This window comes from Sus scrofa, chromosome 9 (genome assembly GCF_054392235.1).
Source record: "Sus scrofa isolate SSC_HxYL_T2T_F1_AM1 chromosome 9, Sscrofa_HxYL_maternal_Yorkshire_Landrace_v2.0, whole genome shotgun sequence".
NCBI classification, from domain to species: domain Eukaryota; kingdom Metazoa; phylum Chordata; class Mammalia; order Artiodactyla; family Suidae; genus Sus; species Sus scrofa.
In genome coordinates this window covers 9235373-9256968 of record NC_139391.1, presented here as the reverse complement: position 1 = coordinate 9256968, position 21596 = coordinate 9235373, and the positions used below count along the sequence as shown (strand labels likewise).

At 50.4% G+C, this 21596-nt stretch overlaps 1 protein-coding gene across 50 annotated transcripts in view; it reads left to right on the top strand.

Annotated features, from left to right (window-relative positions):
* Positions 1-21596, top strand: part of XRRA1 (X-ray radiation resistance associated 1) — a 127071-nt gene that overhangs the window by 82162 nt on the left and 23313 nt on the right. For 44 of the 50 annotated variants that reach the window (XR_014814652.1, XR_014814675.1, XR_014814696.1 and 41 more), the window contains 7 exons: positions 12356-12449; positions 13460-13575; positions 16057-16401; positions 18883-19081; positions 19809-19924; positions 20132-20237; positions 20647-20895. Coding sequence is in view for 10 of the 50 variants with exons in the window: in XM_084975216.1 (XP_084831342.1) it covers positions 12356-12449; positions 13460-13575; positions 16057-16401; positions 18883-19081; positions 19809-19924; positions 20132-20237; positions 20647-20895 (1225 nt within the window). In the remaining 40 variants the exon portion in view is untranslated. Of the gene's footprint in view, positions 1-12355; positions 12450-13459; positions 13576-16056; positions 16402-18882; positions 19082-19808; positions 19925-20131; positions 20238-20646; positions 21121-21596 lie in introns of those variants that run through there. The other 6 variants (XM_021062500.2, XM_084975218.1, XM_084975217.1 and 3 more) reach the window with 2 other exon arrangements.

Sequence of the window (21596 nt, the reverse complement as noted above, 5' to 3'; positions counted from 1 at the left end):
ACAATGCCATATCCTTAACCTACTGAGCCACACAGAAAATCCCTATATTTTCTAATTTTCTGTTTAAAATTTATAATTTTCTCACTCTGGCATCCACTGTCCTCCTGAGTTCTCTGATCATCTTTACAATCATTACTCTGAACTCTTTCTCAGGTATATTGCCTGTCTCTACTTACTTTTTATTTTGGGGTTTTGTTCCTTCATCTGAAACTTATTCCTCTGCCACCTTATTTTGTCTAAGTTGCTATTTATGTGGAAGGTTGTTTCTTGACCTTTAAGAAGTGGCCTTCTGTAGGAGATGTCCTGGTGTCCCAGCAGTGCGTTTCCTCTTGATCACCTAAGCTGTGTGCTCTAGGGGTTCTCCCTAAGCAGCCTGCATGAGTCTTACTATTGTGGCAGGCTAACTATATGTGCAGTCTGGTAGGCATTGTTGGCCCCTAGGCTGGTTGGGTGCCAGACCTTGTCTTGTGTTGATGCTTGGCTGCAGGTTACTGGGGCCTGGTCATGAGGCAAGTGGCTACAGAATCTTATAGGTCCTCATGGCTAGTGCAGGCTCACTGGTGGGCAGAGTCAGGTCCTGGGGTTAGTGCTGGACTCCTGGCAGGCAGTACCATGTCCTGGAGGCTGGCTGTAGGCCAGGGTATCCCAGAGCTGGCTTTAAGATAGCTGGGTATGTGGAGGGTTCCTGAAACAGTTGGGTATGGGGTCCAGGATGTCCCGAAGCTTGTGTTGGCCAACTTGTGGGTAGGGCCAGGGCCCAGGTAAGATCTGGGCTTCTGAATGCTGGCTCCATAGGCTGCAGGATTGTGGGTTTTTTTGTGTCTAGTATCTGCCTCCTGTTGGGTGAGTGTGGTCTGGAGGCTAGTGCAGGCTTCCTAGTGGGCAGGACTGTGGTCCCTGTCCAGTGGTGGGAGGATCTGTGTCTTGGCCCTCTGGTTGTCAGGGGCATGTCTAGAGATGGAGCTGGGCTCAGAAAGACTTCAGGCAGCCTATCTGCTGATAGGTGGGGCTCTGTTGTCACCCAGTTAATTATTTGGCCTGAGGTATCCCAGAGCCTACAGGCTGTTTGATCAGGCTAGGTCTTGGCACTAATGGTCCAGTGGAAGGATCTCAAGATGGAGGGCACCAGTTGAAATATTCACATGGTAGAAACCTCCCAAATATGACTGGCACCTGTGTTCACATTGTGAATCACAGCTAAGCCCTGCCTTGCTGGGAGACTATAAGACTAGCAAGTAGACCTGGCCTGGGTTCCTATCATGTTACTCCTTTTGACCTGGTTCTCAGTGCACATGAGATTTTATGTGTGCCCTTTGATAGTGAAGTCTTTATTTCCCCCAGTCTTTGGGGGCTTCTGAAATTAAGCCCTGCTGGCCTTCAAAGCCAAATTCTCTGGGCGGGACGGTGGGGGGGAGCTCATCTTCCTGGTGCATGACTGCTGTGCTAGGGAGCCGGATGTGGGGCTTAGAAGTCTTACTCCTGTGGGACAGCCTCTAAAATACAAATTTCTTCCAGTTTGTTTCACAGACTGGGTCTGGGGCTTGAGTTTATTGTAAGTCTGCCCTCCTACTTGGTTCAGTGGGGTTCCTTTTCATTACGTCTTTAGTTGTAGATTTTTTCTGGTAGGTTCTGTTTGTTTGTTTGTTTTATTTCACTGATGCTTGTTCTGCAGATAGTTGTGATTTTGATGTACTTGTGAGAGGAGGTGAGCTCAGGGTCTTTCTTCTCTGCCAGCTTGGCCTTTGATGCAATTTTATTTTATTTTATTTTATTTTTATTATTATTTTTTTATTTTCCCACTGTAAATGCAATTTTAAATAAGATTATTTCATTATTAGTTTGTAACAATGCAACAGACTTTTGTATCTAAATCTTTTTTTTTTTCTTTTTAGGGCTGCAGATGCAGCATATGGAAGATCCCAGACTAGGGGTCAAATCAAAGCTGCAGCTGCCAGCCTACGACACAGCCACAGCAACACCAGATTCAAACCATGTCTGCAACCTACACCACAGCTTGTGGCAACACCAGATCCCCAACCCACTGAGAAAGGCCAGGGATCGAGCTGGCATCCTCATGGATATTAGTGGGGTTCTTAACCTGCTGATCCATAACAGGAACTCCCTGAATATAAATTTTGTTTCCTATATCCTTGGTGAATTCATTTATTAGTTATAATAGCTTTTGGGTGAAGTGCTCTCTATATAGAGTATTATGTCATCTGCAAACAGTGATAGTTTTACCTCTTCCTTTCCAATTTGGATACCTTTCTTTCTCTTTCTTGTCTATTGCCATGACTAGGACTCGGAATACTATGTTAAACAGAAGCTGCAAGAATAGCCATGACTTTGTTCTGAATTTAGCAGGAATACTTTCAGCTTTTCATTGTTGAATATAACGTTGGCCTTGGGTTTGTCATGAATGGTCTCTATCATGTTGAAATATGGTCCCTCTATACTCACTTTGATGAGAGGCTTTTTTTTTTTATATCATGAATGGATGTTGAATTTTGTCAGATGTTTTTCCTGCATCTCTTGAAATGATTATGTGATTTTTTTTGCCTTTCCTTTTGTTAATGTGGTATATCACATTCATTGATTTACCTATACTGAGTCATCCTGTGACCCTGGAGTAAATCCAACTTGATCATGGTTTATGATCTTTTTTATGTATTGTTGGATTTAGTTTGCTAATATTTTTTTGAGGATTGTTGCATCTATATTCATCAAAGATAATGGCCTATAATTTTTTCATATTGATTTTGTCTGGTTTTGGGATAAAGGTGATGTGGGATGAATATGGGAGTGTTGCCTTCTCCAGTTTTTTCGAATAGTTTGAGAAGAATAAATACACGTTCTAATTTATATTTTTGGTAGAAATCCCCTGTGAAGCCATCTAGTTCTGGACTTTTGATTTCTGATTTTTAAAAATTACAGATTCAATTTCATTTCTAGTGGTCAGTCTGTTTCAAATTGTCTGTTTCTTCTTGACTCAGGATTGGAAGGCTGTATGTTTCTAGAAATTTGTCCATTTTTTTCAGATTGTTCAATTTGTTGGCACAGAACTATTTGTATTTCTCTGATACCAGTTATTTCTCCTCTTTCATTTGTTATTTTCTTTACTTGGGTCCTCTCATTTTTGTTGGTGAACCTTGCTAAAAGTTTATCAATTCTGTTTGTCTTTTCAAAAAAGCAACTCTTGGTTTCATTGTTCTTTTTTAAAAAAATCTGTTTCCCCTCTGATCTTTATTATTTCCTTCCTTTTTCTGACAGGCATTTCTTCGTTGTACTTTTACTAATCCTTTTAGGTAGTAGCTTAGGTTGTTTATTCTCTTTCTTTCTCTCTTTCTTCCTTCCTTTCTTTGTCTTTTCTAGTGCCGCACTCATGGCACATTGAGGTTCTCAGGCTGGGGGTCCAATTGGAGCTATAGCTGCTGGCCTACGCCAGAGCCATAGCAATGCAGGATCTGAGCCGCATCTGCGACCTACACCACAGCTTACAGCAACACCGAATCCTTAACCCACTGAGTGAGGCCAGGGATTGAACCCACAACCTCATGGTTCCTGGTCAAATTCTTTAACCACTGAGCCACGACGGGAACTCCATATTTTTTTATTTCTTGAGAAAGGCATATATCACTATGAACTTCCCTTTTAGCTTTGCTGTAGATTTTTCAAAATTGTATTTTCATTTTCATTTGTCTCAGGGTATTTTCTGAATTCCTTTTTGATTTCATAATTGATGCATTGGGTTTTAAGTAGCATGTTGTTTAGTCTCCACATGTTTATTCTGTTCCCATTTTTCTTTCTGTAGTTGATTTCTAATTTCATACCATTGTAATCAGAAAAAAATGTTTGGTAGAATTTCTATCCTCTTAAATTTGTTGAGGCTTGTTTTGTGAACTAGTATGTGACTTATCCTGGAGAACATTCCATGTGTACCTGAAAAGAATGTGTATTCTGAGTTTGGGGATGTAGTGCCCTGTAGATACCATTGGGTCCAATTGGTCCATTGTGTCAGTAAGACCTCTGTCGCCTTACTTATTTTCTGCCTGGATATCTGTCCATTGATGTCACTGTGGTGTTAAATTTTCCTACTATTACTGCATTATTGTCAGTTTCTCCCTTTATGTCTAGCAGTATTTTATACACTTAGGTGGTCCTCTATTGGATGTCCATACATATGTGCTAGAGAGTATAATATCGTCTTCTTGTATTGATTAATTTACCATTATATAATGCCCTTCTTTGTCTTTTAATTATAGCTTTTAAGTCTGTTCTGTCTGATATGAATATTGATACCCCCCCACTTTCTTGTCATTTCCATTTGCATGAAATATCTTTATCCATTCCCTAAATTTCAGCCTCTGTGTGTCTTTCATCTGGAATGAATCTCTATTAGGCAGAATATTGATTTGTGTTGTATTTTTGTCCAATCAGCAGCCCTCTTTGTTTTCATTAGAACATTTAGTCCATTGACATTTAAAGTAATTATTGTGTTCTAGGAGTTTTATGGTTTCTGGTCTTACATGTAGGTTTTTAATCTATTTATATTTTTACAAATGGTGTTAGAGAGTATTCTAACTTCATTCTTTTATATGTAGCTATCCAGTTTTCCTGGCCTTTTTTTTTTTTTCTTTTTATGCCTGTACCTGTGGCATGTGAAAGTTCCTGGGCTAGGGGTCAAATTGAAGCTGCAGCTGAAGGCCTATGCCACAGTCATGGCGACACCAGCTCGGAGTCACATCTGTGACCTACACTGCAATGTGTGGCAACCCTGGATCCTTAATCCCTGGAGTGAGGCCAGGGATTGAATCCATATCTTCATGGATACCATGTCAGATTCTTAACTTGCTGAGCCACAGCAGGAACTCCCCCAGCATCATTTATCAAAGAGATTATCTTTTCCATTGTATATTCTTGCCCCTTTGTCATAGATAAATTCTGTGGTTTTATTTCTGGGCTTTCTATTCTGTTCCATTGATCTATGTGTCTTTTTTGGTGTCAGTACCATACTGTTTTGTTTACTGTAGCTCAAAGCCTATCAGATATTACTTATGAACATAGTATATGCTCAGCAATATACTGACAAACCAAATCCAACAAAACATTAACAGGGTCCTTGATCAAGTGAATTCACATCACAGCTGTATAGAGAGTTGCAGCAGTGATAGCAGCAGATCCTTAATCCACTGAGCCATGAGGGAACGCCACTTATCATGTTCTTCACCTCTGTTGGCTTATTATTTATATTTTCTCTCTCTTTTTTTAAAAAGAGTTCTAACTTCTCTCTTCCCTGGTTCTTCCTTCATGTTTCCAATCATTGCTCTGAACTCTCTCAGGTATATTGCTTATCTCCACTTCTCTTAGTAGTTCTTCTACAGTTTTATCTTGTTCCTTTGTCTGGAACCTAATCTTTTGCCATGTTATTTTGACTAAGTTGCTATTTGCACTTTTATGTATGTGGTTGGTTACATTTCTTGGCTTTGCAAGAGTGGGCCTCTGTAGATGTCCCATGCTTCCCAGCATTGCTCTCCTCTCTTGTCATCAAGGCTATATGGTTCCCCCTAAGAGGGCTCTGTGTATCTCGGGTCTTTCTCTTGTGAGAGGCTGACTATGTGGGTGGTCTGGTAGGCTTTTTTGGTCCCTAGTCTGTTTGGTTTCCCAGGCTTTGCCTTGTATGGATGCTGCTGACCTCTTTTTAGCAGGACCTGGTCATGAGGCAGCTGGTTTCAGGACTCTTGAGGGCCTAGGACTGGTACTGTCTTACTGGTGGGTGGAGCCATGGTCTTGAAGACTCTGTGCTTGTTGCCCACCAACTGGCCGGTGAAGCCAGATCTTGGTGTTAGTACTTGACTGTTGGCAGGCAGAGCTGTTTCCTGATGTCTGCCTGTAGGGTGCAGAAATCCCAGAGCTTGTTTCATGGGGGCGGGGAGGTGGTTTTTGACATAACTGTGTATAAGGTCCAGGGTGTCCTGAAGATTGCGTTGGCCTGGTAGTAGGCAGTGCCAGGTCCCAGCCGGTACCAGGGTACTGGCCTGCTGTTGTCAGGCTCAGTCCATAGGTTGCAGGATTACAGTTTTCTTGCTATTGGTGTCTGCCCTGTACTGAGTGAGGCTGATCTAGAAGCTAGTGCAGGCTTCCTGGTGGGAAAGGTTGGTGCCTGCCCATTGATGGGGAGAGCTGGATCTTGGCCCTGTGGTGGGAAGGGCCATGTCTAAGTGCACATCTAGAGGCAGTTTGTGGGCTCAGGAAGTCTTTAGGCAGTCTTTTTGGTAATAGGAGTGGATGTGTCCCTGCCCAGTTAGTTGGTTTGGCCCGAGGTGTCATAGCACTGGGGCTCACAGGCTGTTGGGTAGGGCCAGGTCTTAGAGCTAACGAGCCACCAGCAGTGGCACCCACCAGCAGTGGTGTTCACACAATGGAATGTTCGCAGATGTGTTTGCCATCAGTGTCTGTGTCCTGTGGGTGAGCTGCAGCTGTCCCCCACCTCCCCAGGATACTCTCCAAGGCCAGCAGGTACATCAGCCCCAGGATCCTGGTGCATGAGGTTTTGGGTGCACCCTTTAAGGGTGAAGTTTCTATTTCCCCACTCCTATGGGGCTACTGCAGTTAAGCCCTGCTGGCCTTCAAAGCCAAATGTTCTGGGGGTTTGTCTTCCTAATACCAGACCCCTGGATGGGGAACCTGAGGGGGCTTAGAGCTCTCACTCCTGTAGAAGAGTCTCTGCAATATAATTATTCTCCAATTTGTGTGTCACCCAAGGGGTATGAGATTTGATTATATCCTGAGTCCACCCCTCCTACCCATCTAGCTGTGGTTCCTTCTTATGTCTTTGGTTGTAGAAGTTCTGTTCTGATAGGCTCCAGTTTTTTCATCAATAGCTGTTCTGTAGATAGTTGTGATTTTTGGTGTGCTCACGAGAGCCGAGCTCAGGGTCTTTCTGCTCCACCATCTTGGCCCAATAGTAACAGAGTCATAGTCCATTTACATTGAAAGTAGTCCTGGATGTGTATGTTCTTATTGCTATTTTGTTAATTGTTGGAGGGCTGTTTTTATGGGTCTTTTTTTGTTCTTTTGTGCTGTTCTCTTGTGATTTGACCACTGTCTTTAGTGTTATGTTTGTATTACTTTTTCTTTTGTATCTATTACTGACTTTTTGTTAATAGCTACCATTATTTTGTTTATCTTTTTTTTATATAATTTTTTTTTATTTTCCCACTGTACAGCAAGGGGGTCAGGTTATCCTTACATGTATACATTACAATTACATTTTTTCCCTCACCCTTTCTTCTGTTGCAACATGAGTATCTAGACAAAGTTCTCAATGCTATTCAGCAGGATCTCCTTGTAAATCTATTCTAAGTTGTGTCTGATAAGCCCAAGCTCCCGATCTTTATCTTTTAATTTCAAATGCATTTTAACAGCCCTGCCTTTGTACATTTCTCCCCTCACAATCCCCCCCACTTTTTTGGGTCTTTTTTAGGGCTGCACCCGCAGCATATGGAGGTTCTCAGGCTATGGGATGAATTGGAGCTGCAGCCACTGGCCTACACCACAGCCACAGCCACACCAGATCTGAGCCATGCCTGCAGTTTACACCATAGCTCACAGCAATGGTGGATCCTTAACCCACTGGGCGAGGCCAGGGATCAAACCTGTGTCCTTGTGGATACTGGTCAGATTTGTTTCTACTGACCCACAACAGGAACTCCCACAATTCCTGTTTTGATATCATATTTTACATCTGATTGTTTTGTGTATCCATTAAGTGCTTGTTGTGGATACAGATGATTTTCCTGCCTTCGTCTTTTCACCTTCCTACCTTTAAGTTTACCAATGAGTTTTTTCCTTTTGCAATTTTCATGTTTCTAGAGTGGCCTTTCTTTTTTGCTCCAAAAAGTTCTTTTAGCATTTCTTGTAAAACTGGTTTGGTGGTGCTGAACACTTTTAGATGTTGCTTGTCTATAAAGTTTTTGATTTCTCCATCAATTGACCACAGCCTTGCTAGGTAGAGCATTCTTGCTTGTGTATTCTCTTTCATCGTTAAATATATCATGCCACTTCGTTCTGGCCTGCAGAGTTTCTGCCGAATATCAGCTAATAGCCTTATGGGAGTTCCCTTGTATGTTATTTGTTGCTTTTCCTTTGCTTTGCTGCTTTTCATATTCTTTTTTGTCTTTAATTTTCCCCATTTTCATTACTGTATGTCTTTGTGTGTTTCTCTTCGAGTTAATCCTGCACAGAACTCTCTGTGCTTCTGCACTTGGATGTCTGTTTCCTTTCCCAGGTAGGGAATCCTTCAGCCAATACGTCTTCAGGTACCTGGTAGGTCGACTATGATTCTCGGCCCTGGATAAGTGTTGTTTTGTAGGAGACGTTCTGTGCACCCAGCAGTGCCCTACCCTCTCCTCACTAGAGCTGTAGGCTCTAGGGGTTCCCCCCAGGAGGGCTGCTTGGGTTTTTCGGTTATAGCTGGCAAGCCTGTTAGACTCACTTGGCCCCAGGTCCTGTTGGTTGCCAGACCCTGCCTTGTATGGAGGCTGTTGGCTGCTAGTTTGCATGACCCAGTCACCAGGTGACTTACTACAGAACCCTTGGGAGCCCTGGGGCCAGCTTACTGGTAGACAGAGTTGGGGTCCAAGAGACCCTGGACTGTTGTGTGTCCCCCGGTGGGTGAGGACAGGTTCTGGGTCTAGTGCTGGCCTACTGGTGGGCAGAGCCGTTTCCTGAAATCTGGTTCCAGGGCCCAGGGATCTCAGAACTGGTGGTGGATCGCTGGCGGGTGGGTCTGATTCCTGACATTTGGTTGGGGGTGTCGAGGGTATCCCAGAGCACATGTTGGCCTGCTAGTGAGTGAGACTAGGGCCCAGCTGGTCTGAGGGCAAGGTCTGGCCTACTGGTGGGCAGGCCGTATCTGCAGACTGCAGGGCTGTGGTTTTCTTATGGCTGCTGTCTGCCACTGGTGGATGAAGCTGGGCCCAAGGCTATGGCAGGTTTCCTGGAGGGCGGGTCTGGGTCCAAAGGATTGGGAGGCTGGTGCCTGCCCACTGGTAGGTGGAGCAGGGTTCCAGGGTCTCAGGTCTAGTGCCTGCACCCTGGTGTATGGGGCAGGTTCTTGGCCCTCTGGTGGGCAGGGCCATATCTCGGTGGAGCTGTGGGCTCGGGGGTGCTTAAGGCAGCCTGTCTGCTGGTGAATGGGGCCATGCCCATGCTCAGTTAGGTGCTCAGCCTGAGGTGTCCCATGCTGATGTCTACAGACTGTAGGGCCAGGAAGTGGCTGCATCCTGGGGCTAATAAGCTAGAGGGAAGATGCAGAAATGGTGCTTTCCAGCACCACGGTCCATGTGATAGCATGAGCTCCCCCAGGTGGCTGCTACCAGGTGTCTCTGTCCCAAGGATGAGCTCATTTGCATCGTGCTCTCTGGGAGATTCTCCAAGCTCATCATTTGGGTCTGACCCAGGCTTCTGTCAAATTACTGCTTCTGCCCTGGGTCCTGGAGGATGGGATTGTGCGTGTGCTCCCAGCCTTCTGGGACTCCCTAAAGTAAGCCCCACCGGCCCTCAAAGCCAAATGCTCTGGGGGATCATCTTCCTGGTACAGGACCCCTGGTCTGGGGAGACCAACTTGGGGCTTAGACTCTCACTTCTTGGGGAGAACCGCTACAGTTACAGTTAATTCGTCCATTTGTGGGCCACCCACCCTCGGGGTAGGAGACCTTTCCCCTCCTGCCCGGCTCATTGTGGTTCCTTCTTTACATCTTTACTCATAGACCGTCTCTTTCGGTAGATTACAGCCCTCGTCACTGATGGTCATTCTGCAGGTAGTTGTGATTTGGTGCGCCCATGAGCTCGGGCTCTTCCTACTCCGCATCTTGGCTGATCTCTGCACTTAAACGGATGACCGGGTATGCCCAGTGTCTTTGGTGTGAGGGCTGGATTTGATGTGGATGCCAACCACATCTTTCCTCGGGGTGTGCTGGACACTGTCACCTTGATAGAGTGTGTGGCTGGTATGGGAGGAGCTAGAGAGCCTCCAGCAGGGTGCGAGGCCGGGCCTCTCTCTGCTCAGTGGCCGCCGTTGCTCTGTCAGGAGTGGGGTCTGCTGCCAAGTTACTGGAGTGGACGCCCTGAGGGTCTGGCTCGAGCTGCTCTGTCCCCTTAGGTGGGTTTCTCCTTGTCCCCACTCTGGCACCTGTGCCCTAAAGGAGTGGACTACTCTAGTGAGTGGGCTTCATGCACTTGGAGAGGCCCAGCGCTCTGCCTGCGTCGGCGTCTGTAGCTCTGCTCAGCTGCAGCCTAAGGCTGCATCTTCTCCCCTGTTGTGGTCGGCCCAGATTTCGTGCAGGGTTGTGGCATAGTGCGCAGGGCCGGGGCATTCACTAGGCTGGGACTGGGGATCACGGCGCTGTGGCTGTGGGGCCGAAGCGGCTGTGCTGCATTGAAAGTTGGTGCTGCTTCTGGGGTGCTGTTGGAGTACATGCCAACAAAGGCGACTGCTGCCCCACGTGGACTATGCCCTGGACCCCGAGCCACCTCTGCATCCCTAGACTGAGTTTCTTCCAGGCACCTGGCCACCCTAGATCCAGTGCCAGGCTGTGGCGGGTGACGGCTACCAGGCTGACCTTTCTTCTCCTGAAGCAATAGCCTTGGTCCTCATATTTCTAAAAATTCATCTAATAGGTTCTCCAAGGACCAAAATCTTTAACTTTGTTCTGGCCCCTACGTGCCTCTGCAGCCTCATTTGGCACCAACCACCCTTTCTCGCTGCTTTTAGTCCCACAAGCCTCCTTTAAACTTCCAGCAGGCCCTTCCCTCCTTGGCCGCGAGGCCTTTCACGCGTCCTCTCTTCGTGGGGAACGTTTCCCCCGCATCAGAGCAACGTAAAACCTCAGTGACTGAGCACACAAGCTGCTCTCGTGCTTTTGCAGAATCCGTTGTGGATGCTCCCAGTTGGCAGGGGCCCTTCCACCTGATCCCGCAGAGCCCCGGTCCCTTCCTGCTCTGGCCGCCATCCCCCAGGCCCGTACGTGTACTGGGTTGGATCCTATGAAACTGGTGGCAGTCGGTTGAGTGAGAAGAGGGTGGTGAGACACAGCGGATCCCACAGGAGGTTTTCAGTGGCCTGTGCCTGGAAACTTCCACCCATGTTACACTGGCTGGAATGGACTCTTATGCCCACATCCAGCTGCCTAGGGGGCAAGACGGTGCCGTCTAGCTGTGTGCCCGGAACGTAGAGGAAACGGGTTTGGGTACAGTTTGTGTGACAGAGTCCACCCTCCACCGCGTTCACTGGTGACCTCTGCCCATCCTGCAGATCTCAGGGTGCCCTGTCCTGCCCTGTGACTAGGTCAGGTCACCCTAGTGCTTCCTGCGCCTCTCTTTGGTGGCACTAATCACGGCTAAAATTTACTCTCTTTGTGGTCCTCGTTTGCCACTCGTGCTGTTCTTTAAGGCTGGGACCTGTCTCTGTCTTGCTCCGTACCAAGCAAGTGCTCGCTGCAGGTAGGCATTCAGTAAATATGTGCTGATTGAAGGAACAGAAATGAAGGAGAGTGACTGGGTCACTGTCCAGGGGGCATCTAGTGCTCCCGCAGCAGTGAGGCTCCAGAGAAGCCAGCCTGAAGTAGCGTCCCCGTCTGACCCACCGCCGTTCACTGTGTCCAGGCCTCTGAAAGGCACTGCTCCTCCTGGCCCCTCTCTCCTTTGTCACTGCTAACAGACACCCTGTCCACGCTTGTCCCCGGAATTTCCAGCCACTCTGCTCAACAAGGACTATGACCGCTTTGCCCTTCATGGTGGCAGAATGCCTCTGGGTCCCAGCCAGCCAGGAGGTGTTCCTTACCGGCTTTGCTTATCCTTCAGCTGCGTGTGGACCCCAGACCTCCTGTCTCTCCCCGGATCAGTGCCCAGGACAGGCTGTGGTGGAAGAGACCATCAGTGCTGTTCAAAGACGGACGGGGTGTCTGAGGTGGCACTGAGGAAGGTTAAGTGTCAGGCAGCTCACATCCTGAGTCAGAGCCTTGCCACGTCTCTAGGCTCTTTGTGAGATGAGTGCAGATGTGTTTGTTATTATTTCGTTGCCAACATCCTCGTACTTGGTAGAGGGTACATATCCAGTGTGGAGAAGTGAAAAAAATTCTTACCTTTCAAATGTGAAACAGCGCTGGTGGGATTCCGGACAGGAGAGAGCAGGTGAAACTGCAGGGATGGGAATGCTGCCCGGCAGAGTCCGCAGCCTCACTCCCCCAGCCCCAGCCCAGTGCTGGCGAGCGTGCAGCGCTGCATTGTGGGGCCTGGCAGCCCTTGGGCAGAGGTGGGGCCGGTTCCATCTGATGCTCTCGTGCGTTCCTTACAGATCGCAAAGGAAGATGCCGTCCTGCCAGTAGCTCTGTTCCCCTCTCTCTGCGAACTCATCTTTCACAACAACCCTCTGGTGGCCCATACACGAGGTATGGCACCTACAGACCTGTGCCCTCGGCCCAGTCCCCCAGAAGCAATGTGGGCATCCTCACCCCTGTCTCGTCATGCCAAGCCCTGTTCTGCTTTGTGTCAAGGGTGGACAAGGTTCATAGTGCACTGCGGGCTGGAGAAAAGAACAGATGCCACTAAGCACCCACTCAGCACCAAATCATCCTGACAGCAACCCTGTGAGGCAGGCATTATTGTTCCCGTGCACAGTGGGAGAAACTGAGGACCAGAGAGGGTCACAGTCCACCCAAGGTCACACAGCAATAGAGGCAGAGCTGAAAATGGAATAAGAATTACCTAAATCCTGCATGAGCTCTTTAATGCCACCCTGCTTTGTGGAACAGGTCTGTTGTGACTTTCATTCCCACTTCTCAGGTGGGGAGGAACACGGGGACAAACTGCAGGGCCCTCCCCTCCCAGAGCATACTGAATGTGGGCAGTGCCACGTCAGTGGTGAACTCACTGTCCAGGAGCTGAAAGCATTTTAGATCCTGGGCCCTGGAGTGACACCAGTGGAGTTCTATCATTGCCTGACACTGTGTTGATTTCGGCAAATTCTGCCCCCCCCCCCCCCCCGCTTTTGCGTTTTAAGGGCCACACCCGCGGCATGTGGAGGTTCCCAGGCTAGGGGTCCAATCAGAGCTGCAGCTGCCGGCTTACACCACAGCCACAGCAACACAGGATCCAAGCCACATCTGCGACCTCCACCACAGCTCACGGCAACACTGGATCCTTAACCCGCTGAGTGAGGCCAGGGATCGAGCCTGCAACCTCATGGTTCCTAGTCGTATTTGTTTCTGCTGCACCACAACAGGAACTCCATGATTTAGGCGAATTCCTTAACCTCTCTGTGCCTCAGTTTCCTCAGCTGGCACAATGTAGGGCTAGTGTGAGAATTAAGTTTATACATGTGCGTGAACAGTGCCTGGCACACATAAGCCCCCAGCAAATGTTAGCTAACAGTTATCTTATTTCCCCCCCATGGCTCCAGGGGTGCCTCCACTGCTCAAAAGCTTCCTCCAGGAGCGGCTGGGAATCCACTTAATTCGAAGGAAGATAGTAAAGGCTAAGCATCATATTTTGATGCCTCGGAGGGACTCAAGGAAGGTAAGGCCTTGAAGGCAGGACCCCAAGCCCAGGGGGAGTGCAGCCTACTTAGCGCACGCAGGGCACCTGGCAGCAGAGCTGCTGAGAATCAGAGTAGAGCAGAGCCTGGGAGGACACTGAGTCTGACCCCCAATTTTAAGGAGAAAGTGAGGCCCAGAGAAGATGCTGTGGAGAAATGGAGAAATCATTTAGAACTGGTGTCAGTCTGGCTCTAGCAGCTCCCTGGCTTCCTGAACTAGGGCGAGATTTCTATTCTCTGAGTTTCAGCTTCTCAACTTTAAAGCTCAGAGCTGCTAAGAGGACTGCATGAAACAACAGATTCAAAAATACATTATAAACTCCTACGACCCCTACCAATGCAAGGTATAGTCACCCGCAGCCATCACGAATGGCTGCAGCAGGGCTCGAACACACATCTCCTGCCTGACTCTTAAGAAGCATTTCCGAAGGTTGAGAGCCATCTGCCCCTTCAGCACCTCCCCGGCTAGTGGCCTGAGGGTTGCCTTCTTGGATGCCGTAAGGTCAGTCAGGATGCCAGAAGTTTCTGTAAGATGCTCCTCCCTCTGGCACTTTGGTCTTCTCGTAGCCAGACGCGGGGCTGGGCATTGCCGATCCCCATGGTTAAGTACAGTGGTTTCCCTGGCCACCCTGGGTACCGCTGTGCTTATCTTATCCTGAGCCCTCAGACGACTAGAGTAGCGTTGAAAACCAGAGAGAGACATTGAGCGCGTTGCCATCGTCTTTCCCCTTGTGCGCTGCCTCCTCCCAGGATCCTGCTCCCTCCCTTCCCATCAGCCCCCTGGGGAGGGCGGGGTCAGGGTGAGCCAGATGCCAGGCACCCAGTCGTCTCTCCGCTGCACACAGCGCCCCTGCTGAGACCCTGTCCCGTGCTGCCCCGTAGCCCTCCACACGGACAAGGAAACGGTCTCAGAGACATGACGTAACTACCTGTTAAAACGCAGCGTTGGGATCCAGGGGAGCCTCCGAGGTTCCGACTAATAGAGGGTAAACGCGAATACCAGCGGCCACGTGAGAAGCAAGTCAGTGCTTTGGAAACCTCGGCCAGCAGCGTCTAGCCTCCAGAGCGTGGTGTGGCCTGGAGGCGGGTGGGAGGTGCCTGCGTGTCCCCAGAGCTGTGCTGGCTGTACAGCCTTTTCTTCGGGTAGTTACACAGACCAGGGCTGCTGGCCCTCCCTCATCCTAGGCATGGCCAGGACTGGGGCGGGGGTGGAGAACCCACCAGCAGGGACCACGGCGCCGTGTGGGTCCTCCAGTGCGAGAACACAAACGGGAGGTAGAACAGCCTGCCCGCCATGCCCAGCAGTGCAGCCCACCTGGGACCCGGGGCCTAGTGACTCTCCGGCCGGACCAACCCGATGGCGCAGTCTTCCCCAGGAGAGTGATGGCAGAGAAGACAAAGAGCATCCCCAGCACAGGCCTGTGACAGGGAGGGATAAACGCGGCCCTGTCCCCACCAGCCAGCAAGTGATGGCACTTCGTGTTTTGGCCGCTGAGACATGAGTTCTGAAAAAAGGTTCCCTCAGGCTCCAAGTCTGAATACTGACGTTTTACCTACTTTGAAAAGGAAACCTTAAGAAGAACCTTGTTTTATAAAGCGGTCGCCCTCGCACTCCCCTCGCACACCATCTCGCGCGGGAGGGCCCTGAGCCGGCAGGCAGGGCCTGTCCCCCGTTTAAAAGCTCAGGGGATAGAACTGTGCTTGAGATCGCTGCACCGCACTGCCTGGTCTTTCAAAGTACAGGTATAAGCAGACAAAGAATCAAAACCACCCACCGTGTAACGAGGCAGAGGAGGCAGAAGGAAGCCCAGTCGGGGGAGACTGGGCCCCTGGCTCCCTCCTGGCAGATGAGGCACAGGAGAAGCAGGAAGGATGACGGGCTTTTGCTGATTAAGGAAGCTGAGCGGGTTTGCAGGACACATGTCATCTCCTTGGTTCTGAACCCTGGGAGACATGTGCCTAATGGGTCTGTACCTCAAATACAGGAACCAGCACCCAAAAAAGGACCTGATGCTGCCACTTTCCAGAAAATGCGGGACCATCTCCCCCAGGAAAGTCAAGGGCACTCTGTGAAACCTTGATCAGAGGAATGAGGCTACTGAAGGCCAGAGTCTTAGGGTCAAGAATGCAGAATGAGGCCTGGAGTCTGGGACAGGAATCAGAAAGGCTGGCTTCTGCCACTGAAAAACTCTGTGACCTTGGACAAGTCACTTTACCTCTCTGAGCCCCAGTCTCCTTATTTATAAAATGAGGGCACTTATTTACTAGATAATTTGGGGTGTAAATAAATATTTCATGGATGGGGCATATCATAGATGCCCAGTAAGTGTCATTTTGTCCCCTCGCTCCCCCTCTGAGTCTTCACCCAGTGTTCTGATACCCGTGGGCCCTAGGCTGGGGAGGTCCAGGAGGAAAGATTCTGATTAGGAAGCAAACCAATTAAGCCCTTTCTCCCACAACAGGTGAAAACTCAAGTCCCAAAGGTACCAAAGCAGCCTCTGCTTCTCCATCATCCGCCTGTGACCACAATCCAGTCTTCCTCAAAGGAGGGGCTGGAGTCCGAGGCGGAGCTCATGAAAGAGCTGCCCACCAGTAACTCCGGTTCCGTGAAGCGAGAGATGCCCATCGAGGGCCTGGAGGGCCTTTCCCTGTCCCACCGGACCTTCGTGCCACTGCCTCCCATCTGCTCCGACTCCACTGTGCAGAGTGAAGAGACAGCCCACCAAAGCGATGCCCCCGGCCGCCTGAGCCCAGACCGCCTGTCAGACGAGGACATCAAAAGCACAGAGTCCGTCTTCTTGACCCAGGTGCCTGGACCCACCTGACCCTCGTTCCTGTCTTCCCACGGGTTCCTTCCCCCCTTAGATGACCGGACTACCGTGGGCAGCTGGAACTAAGCACGAGGCAGGTCTGGAAACCAGAAAGCAGCACCCTCGGCAGGGCCTGCAAATCCCTTCTGGGAGATCCACTGATCCAGGCTACTGCCAGGGACACCCATGGGGACGAGTCATGGTCCTGTGGCACAGACAGCATCTGGGCCCGGCTGGGGCAGTGGTTCTGACCAGTTTCTTGGAAGGGTTTCCTGCTGTCTCTGCCTGTCTGCTTAAAGTCACTTCTGATGCTGCCTCTGAATCCTGAGAACGCAGATGAGACGCTGGTCCTGCCCTCAAGATGTGCTCAGTCTAATGGGGGAGCCGGACAGGAACACCACCTGCAGTCAGTGCTGAGCCGGAGGAAAAGCCAGGGGCTGGGAGCCTAGAGGACAAGGAGTGCCTTTGCCCTAGACCACGAGGGCTTCCTGGAAGCCGTTCAGACGAGCTGAGCTTGGCAGGCTGCGTAGGAGTTAATGAGGTGAAGGCCTGGGCAGCAGGGACATGCTGGGCAGAGCCAGCAGCATGACGCAGGGTACGGAGGGAGGAAACAAAACGAGTCCACAGAGGACCCGCACCTGGTGCAGTGTAAATACAGGCGAAGGGACGATGGGAAGAGGGGATTACAAGGCCAGAGGAGTTGGCAGGGCCCCCCTGAACTTTATCATTGTAACATTAGCCTTCCTCATCTTCCTGCTTCCAGTGTTTAGCTGCCAATCGCCAGATCCTCCCAAGATGTGCATCTGTTCATCCATGTCTCTCCATCCATCCATCCCCTACTTGTTCCACAGATGACTTACAGTGACATACAGATTCATACACTACGAAAGTATCTTTGTTGACTGTACATGAGAACCTTTTTGGAACAAAGCAGAGTATAAACAGACAAGTATTAAAAAAAATAAAAGAGAGTTGGATGAAAGGGCAGTATAGACAGAAAAGGACATAGTAAGTGCAAGGCCAATTCTGCCACTGAAACATGCACATCATGTGCTGCTACTCTCAGAGGTGTATTGTGAAAATGCAATTCTGAGCTTCCTGGCAGTCAATTATGAGTTCTCATGATTGAAAAAAAAATCTTTTTTCCTCCTTTGCCTAACTGCCCAGGCTGTAACGTCCAATACATCAATGTCTTACTCCTCCTGATCTTAGTGAAAAGACCTTCAGTCTTTCAACATTAATATGGCGTCTGGGTTTTCCGTAAGTGTCCTTTGTCAAGTTGAGGGAATTTCTTTCTCTTCCTAGTTTGTTGAATATTAGCAGTTAGATGTTGCTACTTGCATCTGTGTCTATTGAGACTATGGTTTTTGTCCTTTATCTAATGGTATGGTAATATGGATTGATTTCCAGATGTTAAACCAACCTGGCATACCTGGGATAAATTCCATTTGGTTATGGCATATAATCATTTTTCTATGAGGCTGGTTTGGTCTGCTGGTATTGGGGGGGGGGCATTTTTGTGTGTAGTTTGGTCTGTAGTTTTCTGTGTTGTTGTCCCCTAGTTTGAGTTTCATGGTAATACTGACCTTAGAGAATGAGCTCAGAATATTCCTACTTTCTCTTATTTTTGGAAGAATTTATGAAAATTGGTGTTAATTCTTCTTGAAATTCACTGCTGAAAATTGGTGTTCTTTTTGAAATTCACTACTGAAGCCATCTGACCCTTAGGCTTTTCTTTGTGGGAAGTTTCAAAATTACTAATTCAGTCTTTTTACCTGTTAGATAGGTCTATCCAGATTTTGTTTCTTCCTTAATCAGCTCTAAGTTTTAACACAGGGTGTAACTGCATTCCTCCCGTCCTCATAGAGGTGTTTCTAATCACACTATCAGGGTAAGGCTGGAAAAGGGAATTCAGATGATGTCCATTCACCCCTTTTAAAATTCTCTATGGCTTGCCATTAGAGTGAGGACAAAGAAAGATAGAACTAACACCTCAGCTTGGCATTTAAAGGTCCTCACTGACCTGAACCTGCTTGTTGCTCCAGCTGCTTACTCTGTATGGTACCTTCGACCACACCAGGTTTCACCTCCGTCACATGCACTTGGCTGCATCTTTGCTCCTGCTATTCCCTGCCTGCAGCAGGCCTCCTTGCTCATCACTTGCAGCCCAACCCCCAACCACTGCCTGGGGATGATGGCTCTCCTGGTTCTTCAAGACGTAGCTCAGGCTAAAGCATCAATCTTTCCAATAAGCTTCCTGGCCCCCCAGGTTGGTTAGGGTTTTCTGTGGCCTCACCCAGCACCGCTGTGCTCCCTTCTGTTACAGCATTTATCATAGTGTATGGTCCTTGTCTGTTTTCATGTCTGCTTCCCCTCAGCCCAGTCTTGGTTCTTGCCCTTAACAGGATCTAGCTTGGGGACCTACACAGAGCTTGGAGGTGTCAGGGGAATGCATTTTCTTTCTCTTTCTGGGCACAGGTCAGTGGGCTGTCTTCCTGCATCTTCCAGAGGGATGATTCAGAGACAAAGGAGAAAGGCCGGAGTCCACCCCCCACAGCACCCGGAGAGGCGAGGAAGACTCGGAAGAAGCTCCAGTCTGCCTCGCTCCCTCGAAAGTACCACGGCTATGAGGAGCTGCTGACAGCCAGGCCTGACCCAGACTTCATTGAGCCAAAAGGTAGGTGAGGAGAATGGCTCTGGGCAAGGGGTCTTCTCCATGGCCCAGGGCAGGTCGGGGCCAGGCCTCTTTTCCAGGCCAGGGTGCTGTCCTCTGTCTGAACGTCTGTCAAAGGGCCCCCGAGGGTGTCCTGGTTTGGAGGCCTACTTGTTAGAACCCCTGGCTCGGGTCTTCATGGGCTTTGGGGGTGTCACATCTGATCAGGGATTCCAGCATGTCTGGACTCAGCTGCTTTGGTTGGAAAAGTCTCTCCAGAAAGGGTCTGATAAACAGACACCCAGACTGGTCAGGTTCCTAGGCTCCTCCCAACCCAGTTAAGCCTCAAACTGAGCATCTAAAACCCTGTTTGAGACAAGGGAGGCAGCACCTTCTCTGACCCCTTACTTCAGATGGATGTGTTTACCGTTGCGTACTGGCACTCAGCTCTGCTCCTTTGGGTGTCCCTTCAGTGTGACCCCCTGAGGTCAGGGGGTTACCTGGGGGTCCATCCCTTTCCCTACTCCCAGGCTTTTTTCCATCAAGATCTGTGCACATAGGGAACAGGTATTTCCTGGCTCCGTGATGGCACATCTGGCACCACGACCGATGAGGGCAGGAAGCGGGAACAGTGTTATCTTCTTGGGGCCCCCGTCCTTTTCCTTGGGGCTGTTAGGAGATGGGAATGAGGAACTGGGGGACATCTAGGAGGAAGGGAGCGTGCCCTGACTCGGTCTTCCCCGGGCCCTAGGAATCCAGAAGAACACCCAGGCCTTGAAGCGCATGTTCAAACACCCGCTCCCGTACCGTCCCGGCAGGCCCAGGCTGGACGCGCCTCAGAAACGCTATGTTCCCAAGGAGAAGCGGGTAAACCCCCACCTCACTGGGTGTGTGAACGGCACCCCAAGACTGACAAGTACGGAGGTGGCTGTCACCTTGGGACCTTCAGAGAGCCGAGCTTCCCCCCAGGGCCCCCACGTTTCTCTGTCCTGTCATCGGGACTGTACGAGGAGGTGAGACCACGGAAGCGCAAGCGGTTGACGGCTGACCCTCTGCTCTCTCCCCTCCCGTCAGACCCAGAGGATCCCCGTCCCCCCTCCACGGAAGACGCGAGCCCAGCTGCTGGATGACATCCTTATTCGGATGCGGGACCCCCGGCATCTCACAGAGGCGCCACTAGGTACAGCCCTGGCCCCTGGTCCTCAGCGGCCAGGCCCCGAGATCCAGCCGGTGACTCGCTTGCTGGCCTAAGGCCGAGGCGTGCGTCGGAGCAGGAAGGGCCCTTGGAGAGCAGCTCCCCTCCCCTCCCCTCCCCGAGTGCGGATGGAGACCCTCAGGTTGGAGTCGGGTAACCAGCTGCCTCAAGTCCCACCGTGGTTACCAGCCCCACCTGCGGCTTGAGACCGCATCAGGAGGGGGTTCCTCGGGCTTCTAAGGCCTAACGGGGGAGACCATTTTCAGGGCCGGCCGCTCCTCTCCCCACCCCACCCCACCCCACTTTCCGGAGGACTCTGGACCAGTCCCTGCTGCTGGGGGTTAGGTGGGACCCGGGGCAACCATGGTGCCCCTCCTGGCTTCCCCTCCTGCAGGAGCTGTTCTGCAGCAACGGACAGAGCAGCGGCTGGTGAACCAGAAGCAGTACCTGGAGGCCAAGCGGCTGCTGAAGGAGTTCCGCGCTCGCTACCGGCGGCTGGTGCGCACCTCGCTGCGCACAGTGCTCGGGGCCACAGCGCCACCCCAGGCCCGCCCCGCGCTAAGCGAGGCGCAGCCTAAGTTCAGCCGCTTCCTCGAGTTGATGGATGAGTTCTACCAGGAGCCCACGGCCAGTGACTCAAAAGGCTAGTTCTGCACACAGGGCCATAGGCGCCACCCGGCCTGCACCCCATACCCTCCCTGGGGCCCCACCCCGCTGACTGCTCCTTGGGACCAGTGTGGGGCTCAGAGCTGGGCATGGGCCTCGCTCGCTGGCTGCAGAGGGTGGGGAGCCATCAGGACCCCCCTTCCTGGAGCTGGGCAGGGACTGACGCCTGGCCCAGCAGCAATAAAGACTCTGGGTGCATAGAGCAAGGCAGCCCTGGTTCCCTTTTTGGAGCCTGGGCCAGGGCGTCGCGCTGGGGAAAGAAATCCCAGCTGATGTGCCTCCCGGGGTCCTATGGGGAACCCGCCTGGGTCCCACGTACCCAGCAGAGCCGGGGTAAGTGCTAGGACGAGAAACGGGGGTGGCGAAACACAGATGCAGCACAGACGTAAAACCTCACAAAAGTTAACAGACTTAGCCAGTGGGGCGGTGGGTGGGTGTGTGTGTGCCCAAGCGCGCGTGCGTGCATGCGTGCAAGGGAGGCCACAGAAGCGAAGCCTCTAGGCCCCCAAAACGGTGCTTTTTTTCGGGTGGGCGTCTTTTCCCATTGTGAGGGCAAACGTGGGGAAGAAGAGAGGATTGGGAGTTTCCTTCTTTAGATGGTCGTGGCCACAAAGTTGGGACAAGTTGAGAGGAGGGCTTACGTGGAGTTTCCCAAGCTCTTCTAATCCGGGACATGAA